Source organism: Bos javanicus, chromosome 23 (genome assembly GCF_032452875.1).
Source record: "Bos javanicus breed banteng chromosome 23, ARS-OSU_banteng_1.0, whole genome shotgun sequence".
Taxonomy (NCBI): Eukaryota; Metazoa; Chordata; class Mammalia; order Artiodactyla; family Bovidae; genus Bos; species Bos javanicus.
Genome location: NC_083890.1, coordinates 27,419,424 through 27,437,526, shown reverse-complemented (window position 1 = coordinate 27,437,526; position 18,103 = coordinate 27,419,424). Strand labels below are relative to the sequence as shown.

General features: G+C 52.8%; 2 protein-coding genes across 2 annotated transcripts; both read right to left on the bottom strand.

Moving 5' to 3' along the window:
* Positions 1-299: 299 nt before the first annotated feature.
* NEU1 (neuraminidase 1) lies at positions 300-4,347 on the bottom strand. Its single transcript, XM_061399142.1, has 6 exons — positions 3,997-4,347; positions 3,374-3,566; positions 2,413-2,675; positions 1,543-1,725; positions 1,143-1,365; positions 300-1,032 (listed from the first exon to the last, which is right to left on the bottom strand). The coding sequence occupies exons 1-6, from the start codon at positions 4,153-4,155 to the stop codon at positions 806-808; spliced, it is 1,248 nt and encodes a 415-aa protein (XP_061255126.1). The 5' UTR covers positions 4,156-4,347; the 3' UTR covers positions 300-805.
* Positions 4,348-4,563: 216 nt separating this feature from the next.
* SLC44A4 (solute carrier family 44 member 4) lies at positions 4,564-17,950 on the bottom strand. Its single transcript, XM_061399122.1, has 21 exons — positions 17,846-17,950; positions 15,922-15,970; positions 15,376-15,449; positions 15,160-15,238; positions 13,769-13,868; positions 13,560-13,685; positions 13,337-13,397; positions 11,865-11,949; positions 11,698-11,781; positions 11,181-11,416; positions 10,993-11,092; positions 10,439-10,531; positions 10,081-10,183; positions 6,668-6,918; positions 6,488-6,582; positions 6,273-6,376; positions 6,088-6,161; positions 5,796-5,866; positions 5,597-5,691; positions 5,387-5,471; positions 4,564-4,801 (listed from the first exon to the last, which is right to left on the bottom strand). The coding sequence occupies exons 1-21, from the start codon at positions 17,880-17,882 to the stop codon at positions 4,680-4,682; spliced, it is 2,124 nt and encodes a 707-aa protein (XP_061255106.1). The 5' UTR covers positions 17,883-17,950; the 3' UTR covers positions 4,564-4,679.
* Between the last annotated feature and the right edge of the window lie 153 nt (positions 17,951-18,103).

Below are 18,103 nucleotides of genomic sequence, written 5' to 3'. Positions count from 1 at the left end.
CACCTTCTCCCTGCTTCATGGAGGACAGCTTCTCATCCCACCTTAGAATTACAATGCAGCTGGTTTTTAATTATCTTACGAGGTTCCTCCTCCTGCTCCTCATTACACCTGTGCAGAGCGAACTTCTTCTGTGATAAAGAGTATGAAGTCAAAAAGGAGGATTTGCCTTGCCAGAGTCACAGATTTTCACAGTCAATAAGCACACTAGCTTCCTTACCCAAGTTCACGCACCATCCCACACGTGTGCACGGGGAAAACAGATACGAAGACGCGCAATGACAGAAACAGAGAGACACTGCAAATATTCATTCTCCTTCATTAAAATGTTAAGTTACAAACATTTTGATTCATAAATAATCAAAGTGCATGGTGCCCCTCATCCTCTCTTGAAGCCAAATGTCCTGCCCTCCTAGCGCTTTCATCAACCCTCTCCAAAACCAGTATTTTACCCCAAAGAGGTTAAGTCTTCCCCAGTTCCCTGAGTTCACATTTATTTAATGCTACAGGCCCACCTAGCCCTGCCCAAGAAAAGGACCAGTCATTGTCCCAGGAGGGCAGAAAGGGCAGGGGGTGCACAATGTGGAAGGGAAGCGCTCCCAGGTGCAGGCAGCTCCTCCTGGGTGGGAGAAGCCAGGTTTTTAGTCTTAAAGGAATGATCTCCCTGTCAAAGAGAAGTTGATTTTGCAAAAGGCTAGAGTCGAAAGGAAGGTAGAACTGTCCTCTAGGCTCCTCCAGCAGACCCTCTGCAGACCCACGGTCCTGAGGCTCAGTTCAGGGCCCTCTGCCCCCATGGCAGGTGCACAGTTCACAGTGTTCCGTAGACGCTGACTTTGACCAGAGAGATGCTCTCCATGTACTGGTTCCGGCCTTTCTCATACAGGACGTAGAGCTGTGGGGCCTCATCCTTCCCACCCACATTGCCTTCCAGGGTGGTCAGCGATGAGTAGCCACTGGGCCCCGGCCACAGCTGGACCGTCTCCTTCCTCCAGGAGGTACCATTGCTGAAGCTCCAGCGCAGGGTCAGGTTTACTCCTGGGAACAGCAGCAGAGTCAGGGAGATGAAGGGCTTCCCTCCTGGACAAGGCGGCCTTTCGGTCACAGGGGCTCCCCTGCCCACCCCACACCACCTGGCATATACTCACGGAACTCTGGATGGGCTGGGTTGGAGAAGAAGACAATGCCAGAGCTGGTGGCTACAGCCCCTGCAGCTACCACAGGGTCCACGAGCTCCGTGTCAAAGGTCACATCCCGAGGCCTCAGGGTGTCACATGCGTCGTAGCTGCGGAGGATGATGCGGCAATGGCAGTGGTAGTTGTTTTGGTTCCGCGCGTTGATGACGACTGAGCCATCGGGGAGCTCGTAGGGCTGAGTGGAGGAGAGGGCTTCAGGAAGACCCAGGGCAGGGGCAGGGCCCAGGGCCCCATCCCTGAGGGAGCAAGGCTGGCTGGCACAGAGCTGGGCAGCCAGACCCGGGGTCTGAGTAAAATGGGCCTCTGGAGGGCAGAGCAGGTCGGGCGGGTGGGGAACAGGTGGAATCCTCACCTGGCACTCATCCGGGTTGAAGTCATTTTCCCGCTTGGGCTGGCCGTAGGGGATGCCGCTGACCCCACCTCCGTAGCGCCAGGAGACGCCGTGATCATCGCTGAGCAGGCAGAAAACCCCATCCCACTCCAGCGTTCCGTGGCCACACACGATAAGTCGGCCCTTCCGAGGCTCCCGCTGTTTCTGTGGGGAAAGGATCGGGATGCTGCAGACGGAGACACTGAGGAGGCTCAGAGGCAGGGAAGGGGGACCCCTCACCTAAGTTTGAGGATACACCCAGTCCCCTTCCGTTCTGTCCTTGCTGTGGGTCCTGCAAGCCTTGCAAACACCCACTGACTGAATTTAGCTTTTTGGCAGAATAAACTCCTTGGGGGCATACAGGGTATACTCTGGACAGGCTGTGCAAAGGACAAGGAGGCCTAGCCACAGGCATCAGATGGGAGCTTAAACCCAACCTGTGTTCATGCACCAAGCTGTGGCCCATGGCACAGGCTTGTGTCTGCCCAAATGAAGGAGTTTTTTTCCCTAATCTGCATGGGGTTTTCTAATTTTTTTCTAATCTGTACATGGATTCAGTTCAGTTGTTTAGTCATGTCCGACTCTCTGTGAGTCTGTGGACTGCAGCATGCCAGGGTTCATGGATTGTTACATGGTTTGGGGCAGCCCTGTGGACAACCCCCAGATGGAATGCCACTGGCAAAATTCCACCTTCCCTGGGTAGAACGTTCTTCCCAGGATGTCCCTTTCTTCCACGGAATCCCATCTAAGACAGAAAAATCTGACTTCACAGGATCTTGTCTTTGCAAAGGAGTCCGTTATGGGGCAGACTCTCTACAAGGCAGCTCCTTCCACCCATCTCAGGACAGAGACCTGAATGCCAGAGCCCGGTCCTGGGGCAAACATCTCGGTGCCTATATCCAGGGAGAGGTTCCGCGGTGAGCTCCAGGAAACACCATCATCCTTACTCCACACCAGCATGGTAGAGGCCACCTGGCAGCCAGCCTTATGAGCACAGAGGGAGTAGAAAAGGAAGACCACGCCTGTCGTCGTGTCGCTCACCACTGCCCCCAAGTTCAGCCCATCTGGGGTCTCCCCATCATCCACAATGAAAGCTGTCGGAGACCATGTGCTGCCTAAAGAAAAAAAGGAAGAGACCCAGGGTAAGCACTTTGAAGGTGCTCTTTCCACCACTCCCTGCCATTTTCACCTCCTGGCTAGGGACCCAAGGCTTTATGATGGCCCCGAGGCCTACAAGACCTGCCCTTCCTTACCTCTCTGACCTACCTTTGTTCACTCCATCCAGCCACACAAACTCCTCATTCATTGAATATTTCCCTCCCTCCTTGGGGCATCTAAGCTGTTACACTGCTTAGCATGCTCTTTCTCAAGGCTCACTCACCTCCTCTGAGTCTGCTAAAAGATCATGTACTTAACATTGCAGTCAGACTCTAGCACTCTCCTTATCTCTTGCCCTATTTTGGTTTTTTTCCACTGTATTTATTACCTCTTAACACAAAAAATACATTTAGTTATTTATTATGTATATTGTCTGTCTCCCCATTCCCTATCCCATGAAGGCAAGGATTTTTGCTCTGTTTTGTTCATAACTGTATTCACAGAACCTAGAACAATGCCAAGTATATAGTAAGTGTTCAATAAATGTTTGAATGTATGCTCAACTCCTTGGTGATACTAGTTTCCAGATCACTGCCCTGACACCTTCCCTCCTTTAGGTTCTCTCTACTTCTCAGGGATCCAGCAGCCCTAGGCCCCTAAAGGCAGGTCAAGCTCCCCACCCATCCAACCTCTCGTGACCCAGTCATCTTTATACCCTGGTCCATAGACCTCCGCAGAGCTATGAATTTAGCTCCTTTATCCGATGTCGACATTTTTCTGGCCTCAGCAAAGGCAAGGAGAGTGCCCCGAGGAGTGGTGGTGATGAGCGGGATTCGGAAAGTGTCCACGGAGCCGATTTGCTTCCCACTCACCCACAGAAGTTGTTCCATGGTCACAAGTGGATGAACCTAGGAAGAGGAAGGGTCAACAGAACAAAGGTGACTTTGGGTTTTAGAGTGAATGAAGAGAGGCTTGGAGTCAGATTTCTCTGGGAGAGGCTGAGTGATGGGGATCCGGTGTGCGAGCTGGAGTCCCAGAACTAAGGGGAACCCGAGGAGAGTTTAGAGTGAAACTGGTGGCTCAGAGCTAGGAAGGGGCTACGAGGGGAGAATGAGCCCTCAGGGACAGGGAGACCTCAAATGGGGAAGAAGCCTGAAAGAGGAGACTCAGAGGGAAAGAGGACAAGGACCCAGAGAGGGAAAAGGACTAGGAAAGGAGGAAACGGGGTCGCAGGGTTCCTTGGAGGAGAAAGCGATCAGCAGCCCCGTCCCGACGGGGACAACCGGGCACAGATAGCCCGCGTGGGTCGGGGACGGAGCTATGCGAATGGGGACCCACCAGACTGAAGTCATCCTTTGCTCCGGCCCCGACTCCTGCAGGAGACATTAGCATGAAGATCGCGGAAAATATCTGAACCCTACAGATTCCCCATAATCGCAGCATTCGCGGTCTCCTGAGTTTGCCCAAGGACACTATACCGGGTCCCTCTTCAGTCATCTCTCCCTCGCGGCGGTCACGACCCTGGCCCCCAGGACTCGGACGCGGGTTGGAATCGATCAACTAACCCCGGCCCTTTAAACGCTCAGATGTATACCCCAAACCCGGCCCACACCCAGCCGCCTAGCCGCGCTTCCGCGACTCTTAACTGGTCCTCACAGGACTCTGCACGTGACCTTCAGCGCTTCAGAGCCACTTCTTCCAATTGGCCATCTTTGAAGCCCCGGGGCGCGTGACCCGGGCGGAAACCGTATTGGATGGGGTGAAGAAGGGGGCTGGCATTACTCAGCAGAAACCTTTTGATTGGTCAAGGGATCTACGTTACGTCATGGGGGCGGGACCTACTTTAAAGAGCCGGCGAGGTTAAAAAGGCTGCATGTAATCATGGATGAAATAAAAGTCCGAGAATTTTTGAGAAAACAAAATAGCAATTTTTTAATAAAATCTTTTTACTACAAAAGCGTGATCTGGAAGGCGGGGAGGCTGTACAGGCGGGAGACAGTCCAGGATCAGGGCTGCATCTCTCACTTCTTCCTCTTCTTGTCTCCCGGGGTCCCCTTGTTCTTCTTGCCAAGAATCTTCAGAAGGCTCTTGGACATGTAGTAGGGCCGGTCTGCTGAGCCATCATTCCGCTCCAAGTCTTCCACTAAGGCGCGACAGAGACCGTAAGAGCGAACCTTTGGGAACCAACCCCACTACCCGGGAAAATGAGGGACTAAGAGACAGCTGCCTGGTTTCCAGACTGCACCACCACCGGCTGGTTTGGGGCGCAGTTTTTGTAACCTATGTAATCGTGTCCTCATCTGCAAAGTAGGGTGAACGATACTATATTTCATAGCGTGATAAGGGTTAACGGAAAAAATATATGTCAGTTGCTTGACAGAGAGCCTGCTACACAGGAAACTCTGAATAAACGCCTACAGTATGGTAAGGAACTCCCCACTCACTACAGCCACCTGCTGGGAAGTCTCCTGGGGCTAATTTCTCCCCTAGTTTTTCTCGGGAAGATACCAGAGGCCTCTGCCCTAGAATGCCCCTTCTTGGGAGAGCCCAGGAACCTGGGAGCTCATTCCCTCCATTCTTCCCAAACACCTGCCCTGAGGATGTTAGAAGAGGCTCTGGCTCCTATAACTCACAAAGTCGCTGTTTCTAGAAGCACCACATCTCCTAAAGAGCCTGAACGATCTTTTAAGCTGAGGAGAGGAGGTGGAGGGGCTGTCTTGTCACTCACAGAAACAGAGGAAGAGAGTGTCCACACACATTCCAAAAACACTGAAGAAGCCGCTGGCGATGAGGTAGGCCCCTAGGATGGAGACCTGGAAGACACAAGGCTCCCGATAGTGTTCCTTTGGAGAGTTGGAGAATGAAGTGGCTTCGGGGTGGAGGGGTGGGAGGATGAGAAGGTATGGAGTGGGGGTGGGGGTGGGAACGTGTCACTCACCATGATGGGCAGCCAGTAATAGTTGAGTTGAGGATTCTCAAAGGTTTTACCCAGACTAGGGATGCGACCCGTGAAGAAAAAGAAGGACAGGACCCCTATGGGAGAAATCTGGACGTCACTATCACTCCTCTGAGGACACCTCTTAAACTGTCCAGCACCCCTGTCCTCTGTCCCTGTAACTCCCTTCCCTGGTCCTTACCGACACCTCCAACCACCAGCAGCTTCCCAAAGAACAGTAGCAGGTCTGTGACTTTGTCCAGGACGACCACCCTGTATAAGGTGTTGGAATAGGTTGGGGATAAGAGGCCTGCCTGGGCTGGGAATAGAACTAGCTGCATAATTTGCTGTGATAGATGCAAAATGAAAGCTGTTCACATTTCAAGATGGAGGTAGCAGAGATTAAACCAAGCTCAAGGCCCTTCTGAGCACAGCACACTTGTGGATGGGAGATGACAGGGGTGGGGTGGGGGGTAGGGTGGTGTCAGCCTGACCTGACAATGTTCCGCATGAGCAGCATGAAGGCGTTTTTGGCTGAGACACAGAAGTTCTTCCCGTAGATGGCAATCTGGGTGAGGTGGCAATTTCAGAGTTAGCTGTGGTGAGCTCACCTGGGCCAGGGCGGGAGGTCAGGGTCAGGAGTGCCCAGAGCAAGGGGTTGCTCATACAGTGCACTCACCATGATGTATGCATTGCGGTTCAGGAACTTGATGAACTTTTCCAAACACCAGAGGCAGCACTTGAAGCAGCACAGGATACAGCGAGTCAATGGGTTCTGGGCTCCTGGGGGTAAGAAAGGCTCATGTTTGGTCACTGGCCCCTGATAGGCGCTCCTGCCCCATCAGGGATACAGCTGATTAGCCCAGTCTCGGCCAGCCCCCAGCCTCTGCTCACCTCTCAATTTGTGGTCAATGTATTCCAGGATGACCCGAGCTATCTGCACCAGGGTCAGGATGAGGGCTCCAAAGGCTAGTGATCCCGTGTGGTAACTGCAGGGAATTGGTGGTCAGAGGCAGCCCCAGGACCCCTGGGCTTCCTAGGTTCACAATTCCCATTCCTCTGCCCTGGACTTACCGGAGTGTGCGCAGGAAAGCAGAGCCCAGGGGAAAGGTAGGGATGTCCCGGGGCTTGTGGAAGGCCCAGTAAAAGGAAGCAAAGGCCCCAGCCAGGACACACTGGCCCAGGGCCAGTACCCAGTTGATGGTCCAGAATAGCCCCAGAACTGCATAGATTTGCAAGTTGAAGAGAGAACGCTGTGCCAGGCCTGTGGACTGGTAGCCCTGGAAGACGCACATCAGCCCGGGACAAGAGGAGTTCACTTGCTCCTGTGGAGAACAGCAGAGGATGGAAACAGCCTTCCCAGAGCTGGGGAAGCCCGTTCTTTCCAGGAGATTTATCTCTGGGTTCAGACAGGGTTCAGCTTGCCTATTGTGTGAGCATAATTTGCTTCCTTCAGTCTCCAGTCTCTGCAATAGCACAAGAGCTCCCAGGCTGTGCTGCTGTTGCGGCTTAGTTGTGTGTGGCTCTGTGACCTCATGGACTGTAGCCCACCAGGCTCCTCTGTCCCTGGGATTTCCCAGGCACAAATACTGGAGTGGATTGCCTTTTCCTACTCCAGGGAATCTTCCTGACCCAGAGATTGAATGCTTGTCCCTTGTATCTTGTGTGTTGGCAGGCAGCTTCTTTACCACTGCGCCACCTGAGAAGCCCTGTTGTTGTAACCAAGCCTTAATGGTATGGAAGCAGTGTTACCAGTGCCTAGCTCTCCCTTGGACTCCATCAGCTGTCCTCTTCCAAAGCAGCCTCTGCAACTTCAACCAAAACACTGTCTAGCAAAGTTGAACAGACTGGGTACCAGATGATACTAAGGAATTGTTCATTTTGCTTGGTGTGATAATGGTGTAATGGTTATGCTTTTTAAAAGTCCTTATCTGTTGAGATCCATCCTGATATATTTATTGATGAAATGGCACAGTGTTCAGAATTTGCCTCTTAAAGCTCCAGGAAAAAAAAAAAATTGCAGGGGGTTGGGGAATGGGTGGGGAGACAGAAAAAGAACAGAAAGCTGAAGGTTATGGAATCTGAGTATGGGGATTCTCCATGTTTGTGTGTATCTGCAAATGTCTCTAATAAAAAGTAAAAAACACAGACTTGTCTCCTAAAGCAAAGGTCCTAAAGTGGGACCTACTAAACTGCACATTAAAGGAAACTGTTGAAAAATGAAAAAAAAAAAAAAAAAAAACCTACTGAATGGGAGGAAATATTTGCAAATGACATGATCAATAAGGGATTAATAGCCAACATATAAAAACAGCTCATACAACTCAACATAAAAAAGAAAAGCAAACACACACACCTGATTTAAAAATGGGCAGAAGAACTGAACAGACATTTTTCCAAAGAAATGTGGATGGGCACCAGGCACATGAAAAGATACTCGACATTGCTAATCGTCAGGGAACTACAAATCAAAACCACAATGAGATATCACGTCATACCTGTCGCAATGGCTGTCATCAAAAAGAATACAACAGATGTTGGCAAGGATATGGAGAAAAGGAAACCCTTGTACACTGTTGATGGGAATGTAAGTTGGTTCAGTCACTGTGGGAAATTTCTCAAAAAGCTAAAAATAGAACTACCATTATGACCCAGGAATTTCACTTCTGGATATATACTACCCCTCAAAAAAAAACAAAAAACAAACAACCCACTAATTGGAAAAGATCCATGCTCTCCCAATGTTCATAACAGCATTATTTTCATTTGCCAAGGTGTGGAAGCAACCTAAATGTCCATCAACAGATGAATGGACAAAGATATGGTGTATATCAATATATACAATGAACTACTACCCTGCCATAAACAGGAACATTTGCAGCAACATGGATGACTTGGAGGATGTTATGCTAAGTGAAATAGTCAGAGAAGGACAAATACTGTATGATATCACTTATATGTGGAAACTAAAAAATACAACCAACTAGTGAATATAACAAAAAAGATGCAGACTCATAGAGGACAAATTAGTGGTTACCAGTGGGGAGAGGGGAGCTGGATGGGGCAATATAACTACTTGGTATAAGATAAGCTACAAGGATATATTTACAGCATGGGGAATATAGCCAGTGTTTCATAATAACTGTAAAATGGGTGTGCCTTTTAAAAACTGTGAGTCATTATGCTATACACTTGTAACTTATATAATATTGTACATTACACTTAAAAAAATCAAACAAATTTCTCTTTCCACGGGACTTTCCTGGCAGTCCAGTGGTTAAGGCTCCATCCTTTCACTGCAAGGGCTTGGGTTCTATCCCTTGTCAGGGAACTAAGATCCCACATGCCACGTGATGCAGCCAAAAAAAATACCAAACCCAAATGTTTTTCCATAAAATGTGACAAAAGTCTTGATAACTGTTGAAACTGATTGTATGTTTGAAATTTTATAACAAGAGGGAAACTACTTTCCACTTTTTATGTAATTGTGGGTTTGTGTCTGTTGCCCCCGCTAGGTCCTAAGCAAGTTGAAAGCAACAACTGCTTCATCTGGGGCTTTGTATAAGCAGTGCCTGGATCCTCCTTAAGTGGTCTCCCTCTCCTTTTTCAATGTGCGGCAAATGTCTGTGGGCAGGCTTCCCTGGTGGCTCAGGGGTAAAGAATCTGCTTGCCAATGCAGTAGACACAAGTTCCATCCCTGGGTTGGGAAGATCCCCTGGAGAAGGAAATGGCAACCCACTCCAGTATTCTTACCTGGGAAATTCCATGGATAGAACAGCCTGGTGGGCTACAGTCCATGGGGTCGCAAAGAGTGGGACACAACTGAGCAACTAAACAATGCCTGTGGGCACAGCCCATGGTCCCAGCTCTGATGCAGTGGCCACACGAAAGCTTTGACACTAAATGCCCAGCAGTCCAGCCCCAACTCCCTGGGAAGCTCACAGAGGAGAATTTGGGGAAGTAGTTTCTCTCCCGGGCACCCAGGGAACCCACCTGCCTGTTGCCTAGAACAGTGTGTTCTGAGGAAGACTAAAATAACCTAAACAAAACCTACCTACAGACACCAGCTCTTATCAGGTGCCAGCCATTATACTAGGCATTTTCATGTACCCAGTGTCCTTTCTCGGCTACCCTGAAGCACAGATATTAAGATTATCTCCATTTTACAGGTAAGTGAAGTGAGACAGAAAGGATGAAATGGTCAATGTTCCTCTGGGCAGAGAAGCATCCTGAGGAGGGAAGGCGATGCTGGGATCTTCCTGCCCCAAGGCCTGGCGGCACAGCATGCCTCCTCTTCCAGCACAAGGGGCAGGGGGAGGTGCTCCGTGGGAGATCTGGAGTCTGCTAGGGGCCTGCTGTGTGACCCTGGGTGAGCCCCTTGCCCCCTCTGGTCCTGTCTCCTCTGCACAATGAGGGATTTGGACCACTTGACCTTCAAGGTCCCCTCAGCCCTCTTGACGCCCTCCACGACACCCCCAGATCCTCACCATGGGGTCGCATGATGTATTCATGGGCACTTTCTCACAGCCGGGCAAACTACTGTTGGGCGCCCAGAACACGTACTGGGGTTGCCCCGATGTGGCCAGGAATCCAGAGGGGAGTCAAAGAAAGCAGGGTGATGGGGGACCTCCACAGATTCCCCTCCCCTCCTCAGCCACCCCTTCCCAGGCGTTTGAGCAGCTTGCTCACTGCACAGAGGGGCTGAAATTCAGCCTGTGCCTGCTCTTTCACAGCAGGGCTGTGTCTGCTGGGCAGAAGGGGTGCCTTCTTCCGATGGCACTAGTATTGCCCTGCCCCCCACCCCCAAGGGCTTCAGGAGGGGTGAGCCACGTGGGCAAAGGATACAGAGCGATTATAGCCCAGTAGGCAATGCAGACAAGCAGGAGGGCGAAGGTGACCAGCGGGTAGAACATGGTGGACATTATGTATCCTACAGCCCTGCAAGGGAGATGAGAGCAGTCCATCAGTGAGGCTACCCCACGACCCCCACCACCCTCTCTTGGGGTTGACCCCGGCATAGGCCACACCTCTGCCCTCTCTGGGGCCTGCCCCATACCCCTAAGACTGGGCACACGGTAGGTGTTCACTGGAAGAACTGAATTGAATAAATCAGCCTCAAGAGAACTTTAGAGGAAACTAGAGTCACAGATGAAGAAGGCAACGGTACCCCGCTCCAGTACTCTTGCCTGGAAAATCCCATGGACGGAGGAGCCTGGTGGGCTGCAGTCCATGGGGTCGCTAAGTCAGACATGACTGAGAGACTTCACTTTCACTTTTCACTTGTTAATCACCATGTTATGCTATCCCCTTTCCTCCACTGCCCTGCCACCTTTCCAGCGCTCCCTTTTCAGGCCCGCCCCTTTGCCCTCTGCCCTTTCTCCTTCCCAGGCAGGCCTGACCTGCTGGCCTCCTTCAGGAGGGCGATGGCGATGCAAATCCGCTGCCGCAGGAAGATGAGCATCAGCAGCAGGACGCCTTCGAGCACAGCCAGTATGATCACTGAGGGCAGACAGGGGACAGAGGGGCCTGGGTCAGGGCCAGGGCAGCTTTTGGGCAGCCAGTGGTTCACGGTAGGCAGGGCACTCACAGGCGGCTAGCCAGGTCTCCTGAACGTTTCTGTAGGCACTGAGGTTGGTGGTGAAGCCCAGCTGGGAGATGGAGGCACCCTTGTCCCGCAGCACGCGGTATTCTTCCCAGCAGTGGTAGATGCCATACGCCAGCACGCCCAGCACCCCTATGATCAGCACAAACACCAGGGGCCCGGCCACCAGCCGTAGAAGCAGGATAAACAGCAGGCTCAGAACCAAAGCCAGGCCTAGTGCACTGTGGACAGGGAAACATAAGTGAGGGTCACCCCACATTGCTCGTATCTTTCCCTGTGCAAAGGCCCACAGATGTCTTTCCTCAAACCCCTAATGTCTCCATCAGAACCACTTTACCTCCACCCCCTTTTTCTTATAAATCCTGTTGGATTTGGGATCCATTCAGACCTCTGGCTCCTCCTCCCCTGCCCAAAGATCCTGTTTCAGATGGTGGTCTAGGGGACAGAGAGGCACAGTGGGGAGAGAAGAAGGACGAGAGGGCAGAGGAACCTGGTGACTCACATAAGAATCCAATACCAGGACTGGGCAAAATCTTCAAAGATCTTGACACTGATGTCACGGGCATTGAGGCTGTCGAGAAGACCACTATTGGAGAGAGACAGAGTCAGATGGGGCTCTGAGTGGGAAAGGGGGGTGGGACAGAGGTGGAAGGGCAAGGGATTGCCCACCTGATGCTCTGGGAGATGGATGTGTTGGAGATCCCTGGGAGCTCAGGCACCGTACTATTGGTCCATGGGAAACAGCGCCCCAGAGCTGGAGGGAGAGAACCGGGGTGGGGGGGTCCCACAGAGCTGACTTCAAAGTCTCTGGCCGCCCCCAGACCTCCACCCCTGAACTGCTGCTAGGACAGGGTAGAGAAGGGCTCTGCACCCTGCAGAGGGCAGTTCTTGACTCCACAGCAGAAAGGGGCTCCTGCCCCAAGGAGCCCAGTCTGGCTGCCTTCACTGTCTCTTCATGCCCCTTCCTCCATGCCCTGCCACTGCCTGGGTTAGACCCTCCTGCCTCTTGCAGCACCTCCACGCCCACCCCTGCCACCCTTCAATTCAACCTCTGCTAGAGTGCCTGGGAGACACGGCACAGCCGGGACCTGGCATTCCAGGCTCAAGGTCACTGCTAGACGCCCTACCCTGGAGAGTGCCCACGCTTGACGTTCAGGCTGAGTCTCCATCGTCTGAGCCCAGCCCCTTTCCCCTCCCCTCTGTACCTTCTCTCTCCCTCCTCTAGAAATTCCATCCATTATGCCCCATTCAGCTCCATCTTCATCTCCCCTCCTCCAGGAAGCCTTCTCACCCCGCCCCTACCCCTCTCCCCTGGCACCTGTTATGTGCCTACAAAGCCATTTATCACCACCCTCACAACAGCTTTGTCATGCTTGCTTTGGCATTTACATTCTAAAGATAAGAAAACAAGGTTCAGAGAGGCTGAGCCATTTACCTAAGACCACACACACACAAGTGCTAGAACTTAAAGCCAGATCTATCTGATTCTGGAGCACTCATTTGGAAATACTTCCTATTGCACACATTGAGAGTTGGATATCCTTTCTTATGCTATAGTTTAAAAAAAATTTTTTTTCCTATACTTTCCATGAGGTTTGCAGGATCTTAGCTCCCTGGCCAGGGAGCCAACCCGTGGCCCCTCCAGTGGAAACACAGAGCCCTAACCATTGGACCACCAGGGAATTCCCCTCAGTTTTCTTTTTTTTTTCCTGTTAAAAATAACATTCACTATTGGGAAAAAAAAATCAACCATGATCCTATCATCAGACACAGTCCCTTTAACATGTGGGTGAACGTCCTTCCAGTCTGTTCCTGTGCCTGCATATAAATGCACATGTGCACATTCACCCATGTATGTTCTCGTGGGAATCTCATGCAATTGCTTTGTGAATACCTCTGATCTCAGCACCTAGGAAGCAGTTTTCATCTTCACTTCATCTGTCCCTGGAGTCTGGCATGCAGCAGGTGCATAATAAGCACTGGTGATCTGACTCCAGGATGATCAGCAGAGGAAAAAAAGCAAAGACCTGATGCCTGTTCCTATTTTGTTACAGAGTAGCTGTGTGACTTGACTCTCTGAGTCTGGTTTCCTCAAAAACCTAGGACTGGATGTTGTCTGAGAGAGGAATGTGGCTTCTCACCTGGAGTGGAAGGCAGGAGGAAACTGGGGCAGAGCTCCTGTTGCAGGCTTTGGAGTACTTGCTGGAGAGGGGTGGGGAGGCAGACAGACACACAGACACAGAGCAGGATGAAGGAAGGAGTCATCCCCTTTCTCCCACCATGATCATCTCCCCCTCCCCCTCCCATCTTCCCTTATTATGGACACTCCCTGGTGACAGCAGTGATGTTGGGGGCAGCGCTCACCATGTTCCCAGGCACCCCTGGCAGACAGAAATTCCTATTTGCTGCGTAGAAGACCTGTTCGACCGTCTGTGAGAACTGTCCTGGTTCCACGGTCCATGAGGCCTCTGGGCAGGAGGATACACACACCTGGGGGCAGAAAGCATGCTGAGGGGCTGGTACCCAGACCCTGGGGGGAGGTCAGGGGACAGACGCAGGCCCCAGACTCTGACCTGGGGCGTGGGGCACTTCAGGCCATTCTGGGCGATTGCGATGATGTTAGTGTTTAGGACGCAGCTGAAGATGTTGAAGTATAGGAGATATGGTTTCTGTCTGTAGGAGAGAATGAAACATGCATCAGCGCTTGGTCAAGCTCAGGGAGAGAGAAGGACTGCCAGGGCTGTACCTCCAGATGTGGCCAGTGTGACCCAGACACACACCACCCAGCTCCTGACCCCAGGAAGCTCAGGGATGTACCTCCAGATGTGGCCAGTGTGACCCAGACACGCACCTCCCAGCTGGGGAGGTGTGGGAGACACCCGAGAGTTTCCCAAAGGAACTCAGCATTGCCACTGCTAACAGATGGTTAAGAGCTTGAACTCTGGAGCCAGATCATCACCCAACTTTATGACCCTAACCACTCACCACCTCATTTCCATCAGATGTGAAATGATAGTACCTGCCTCACAAGGTTGAAATGAGTTTGTGTGTGTAAAGTACACTGCCTGCCTGGAACACAGTCAATGCCATATGAATGTTAGTGTTGTTGTTTTTTTTTAATATTTATATATTTATTTATTTGGCTGTGCTGGATCTTCATTGCAGTTATACAGGTTTGTGGCTGTGATTGTGGCATGTGAATTCTTAGCTGTGGCATGTGGGATCTGGTTTCCCGACCAGGGATCAAAACTCAGCCCCCTGCATTGAGAGCATGGAGTCTTAGCCACTGGATCACCAGGGAAGTTCCAGCAGCTTCACTATGTATCAAGCGTCTCCTGTATGCTGGGACTGATAGTGTTGCTTCTGGAATCATCTTTGTGTTTCAGAAGAGGAACTCCAAGTTCAGAGAGGTTGAGTCTCTTGCCAGAGATCACAGACCAGAACTTAGTGCAGCTGGAGATGAAAATGCCCGTCTCTGAACTCCCGTCTCTGAACTCTAAAACCCACGCACTCAACCATGACTCTGCTACTGCTACTGCTAAGTCACTTCACTCATGTCTGACTCTGTGCGACCCCATAGACGGCAGCCCACCAGGCTCCCCCGTCCCTGGGATTCTCCAGGCAAGAACACTGGAGTGGGTTGCCATTTCCTTCTCCAATGCATGAAAGTGAAAAGTGAAAGTGAAGTCGCTCAGTCGTGTCCGACTCTTCGAGATCCCATGGACTGCAGCCTACCAGGCTCCTCCGTCCATGGGATTTTCCAGGCAAGAGTACTGGAGTGGGGTGCCATTGCCTTCTCCGAACCATGACTCTGCTGCCTCCCAATTCTGGGCATCTGGGAAGCCACTGGCCAGCAGTGGGGGCTGTTCTACATGGTGAGATTCAGGGAAGCTGAGGTGGAGTGGTCCCCTGTCCGTCTCCTGTTGCACCTCCCTCCTGCCCTCTTTTCTGTCTTCTTACTCACTTGTTTTCCCCGATCCCGCAATAGGCCCCCGTGGAGTTCCTGGGGTAGAGGACTTGTTTGGGGTCTCCGTACACCCAGGCTGCAGATAGAGACATGCAGATACATCACCAGGAGCGGGGCACACGGACTTAAGAGGGAACAGCCATGGAATGGTCCCTCCCTGGGACAGTAATGTCCCCCAGCCACTGCCCCAGCTCTGCCCAGCCAGAAACTCACCCAAGATCCCCACGGCGATGTAACCCAGAATGAAAAGGAAGAAGAGCACACAGCAGATGATATCTGTGCAGCTCCTGGGGGAGAAATGAGGGAGACACCTGGAGAGGGTGTGCTGGGGTAGGGGGAGCATGATCTGGAGGAGTCATGCTTTGGAGAGTTGGGGGGATGCTAGAAAGTAGGCATGGGTAGGTTTCATTTTACAACCTTTTTTTTTTTTTTTTTAAGAAAAATCTTTTCCTGGATGGGTAAACTTTCTTCTGAGTTTTAACACAGGAAAGGGCACAATTCAGAAGTGCTCAGCTGGGTGAGTCTTCCCAAAGGACACTTGCCCATGTAGCCAGCTCCCAGCTGAAGACACAGAATATCACCAGCAGCCCAGAAGGCCCCTTGGGCCCCTCCACCCATGACAGTTTCCCCAGGGCCACCACTCTCCTGGGGCAGGAGTTTTTCCTCCGACAAGTTTCTTAACAATATTCCAGTATATAAAAGCAAAACCAAGACCCTGTCCACCCCCCTGCCCCCACCAGCACAGTGCCCAGAACTTACCTGTTCCTGATGGGGCCTCGAAAGGAGGGGTCATATTTGGCTGGTTTCCCTGAAGGGCAGGGGGAGGAGTGTGGGGAGTAAGATATTGAGAGGCATCTCTTTCCCCCAATTTCTAGTCTCTCCAAACCCCTTCCCACAGCAGGATCTACCCTAAGCCCTGTCCTAGGGCACTCAGGAATTTGGAGGGAGAAAGAGAGGGGCAGGGCTGGCAGGAGGGGAGAGCAGAGAACAGGGAGGGTGGGATCCAGGCTTGCTCAGCAACTTTGCTGCTCCCGGTGAACTCCAACCAGGAGGCCTTGGAGGTAGGGGGGAAGGGCGGCCTTTTATGGGTCATTTATGCTCACACCTCAAGGCTCTTCACCTCCTTCCTCCACCCTGGTTCCTTTCTCCCAAGTCTCTTCTCTGGCTGGGACGTGGGATTCTGTGTTCAATCATCTCAGTCGCTCTCACATCCCAGTCCTCATCACTTCCCCTCTCTGTACCCCCACTCAGGGTGGGCACAGTCCCTCCCACGTTTGCCCCAGCCCTTCCTTCCACTCTCTGGCCCCAGGCTGTGGGGAAAGAAGCTGGAGCCAAAGGCATCAATTCCTGTAGGACCTGGAGAGGGAGGAGACCCACCCCCAGCTGCTGTAGACCTCCTGCCCTGAAGGGACCTTAGTCCCCAGCTGCCGCCAGTCTCCTCTCCGGGGGAGCGGTCAGGCTGACACCTGAGCCGGCAGTTGAGATTGCTGTGGCCACAAGTCCTGTTCCTGGTCCTCCCTGAGTACACACGGGGAGGAGGTGGGGCCAGGCCGCCAGGGTCCCATGTGGGACACAGGGGTGGGTGAGAATCTGGGAAGGGGTGTGGCCCCTTCTCCCAGGTGCCCTGGACTCTGTCCCTCCGTGGTTCTGGGACATGATGTCAATGATTGACCCAAAACCTCTCCAGGAAGTCTGTGGGGCGTCCCCACTGCTCCCTCCCCTACCTCCCTTCTGACCAAGCCTTGCCTCGGGGAGGTCCCTCCCTTGGGGTTCCCTCCTTTTCAGACCAGGGCAGGCCCCTGAACCCCAAGGACTCTCTGCAGGCAGGCCCTCAGCCCTCACTGCACACAGGGATCCCAGAAGCTGGTCCCCGTTTCCTCTCCCTGCAGATTTCCCCACCCTGCCCCCACACTAATCCTTGGGACCCCTGGGGCAGGCTCCCAGCCTTTGTTCCTCACAGACACTCTGGAGACAAGCGGCCTCCTTCCTCCCCAGGCCTTACCCTTCACAGGAACCCCAGCAGGCCGCTGCCTCTTTCCTCTGGGCTCCCTCCTAATAGGGATCCTGGAGGCAGGCCCCCAGCCCCCTCTCCACCAACATCTGCAGCTCCAACTCCTTACAGGGGCCCTCAGCAGAACCCACTCCCCCTGCCATTCCTCACAGACCCTGGCAGGCAGACCCCAACACCTTTCCCCTCTCGGAGACTCGAGTCCCGGCTGAAACTCCCCCTCTTCTTGGGGACCCCAGCTGTTCCTCCCCACAGCAGCACAGAGCCTGGCTCACTCCTCCAGCCCCTCAACTCCTTCCCCTGCTCAGGACCCTGACCCTGACTCCTTCAGGCTTCATTTCCGAGGGCCCTGCTCCGAGGGAGCCCCGGAATCCAGGCGTGACATTACCCTCTGCTCCCAGGGACTCCAGCCTCCCTCCTCATGGAGATCACAGCTTCACTGCTCAAAGGCTCCCAGCAATGGTCCCGTCCCTGAACCCCATACTCCTCCAAGAACCCTGACGCTATCTCCTTTCTTCCATCATCTGTTTCCTGGGTCGTCCCCTTGGGGACCACGACTGCCCTCAGCTCCTCTCCTTGGGGTCAACCCAGCCACCATTTCCAGAGCAGGCCTCCCCTCCCTGACCGGCTCCGGGCCCCTACCCCAGCCTCACCGCCCCCAGCCCTCCGCCTCACCGTAGGCCTCCTTGTCCTGGTCCTGTTTTCCCCCCATGGCTCAGTCTCCCGGAGTGATTGGAGCCCGGGAGACCTGGCGGCTCACCTGCCACCAGCCCCGCCCTCTGCACACGTCACAGCCCCTCCCCTGCCTGTGGTCCCCGACACACTTGAGTTCCTCCTGGACTCAGCTGAGCGCTGAAGCTGGAGTGCAGGAAGGAAAGCCTGGGATGTGGGTCAGGTCAGGGCTCAGAGACCATGGCCTGAGGAACTCACACA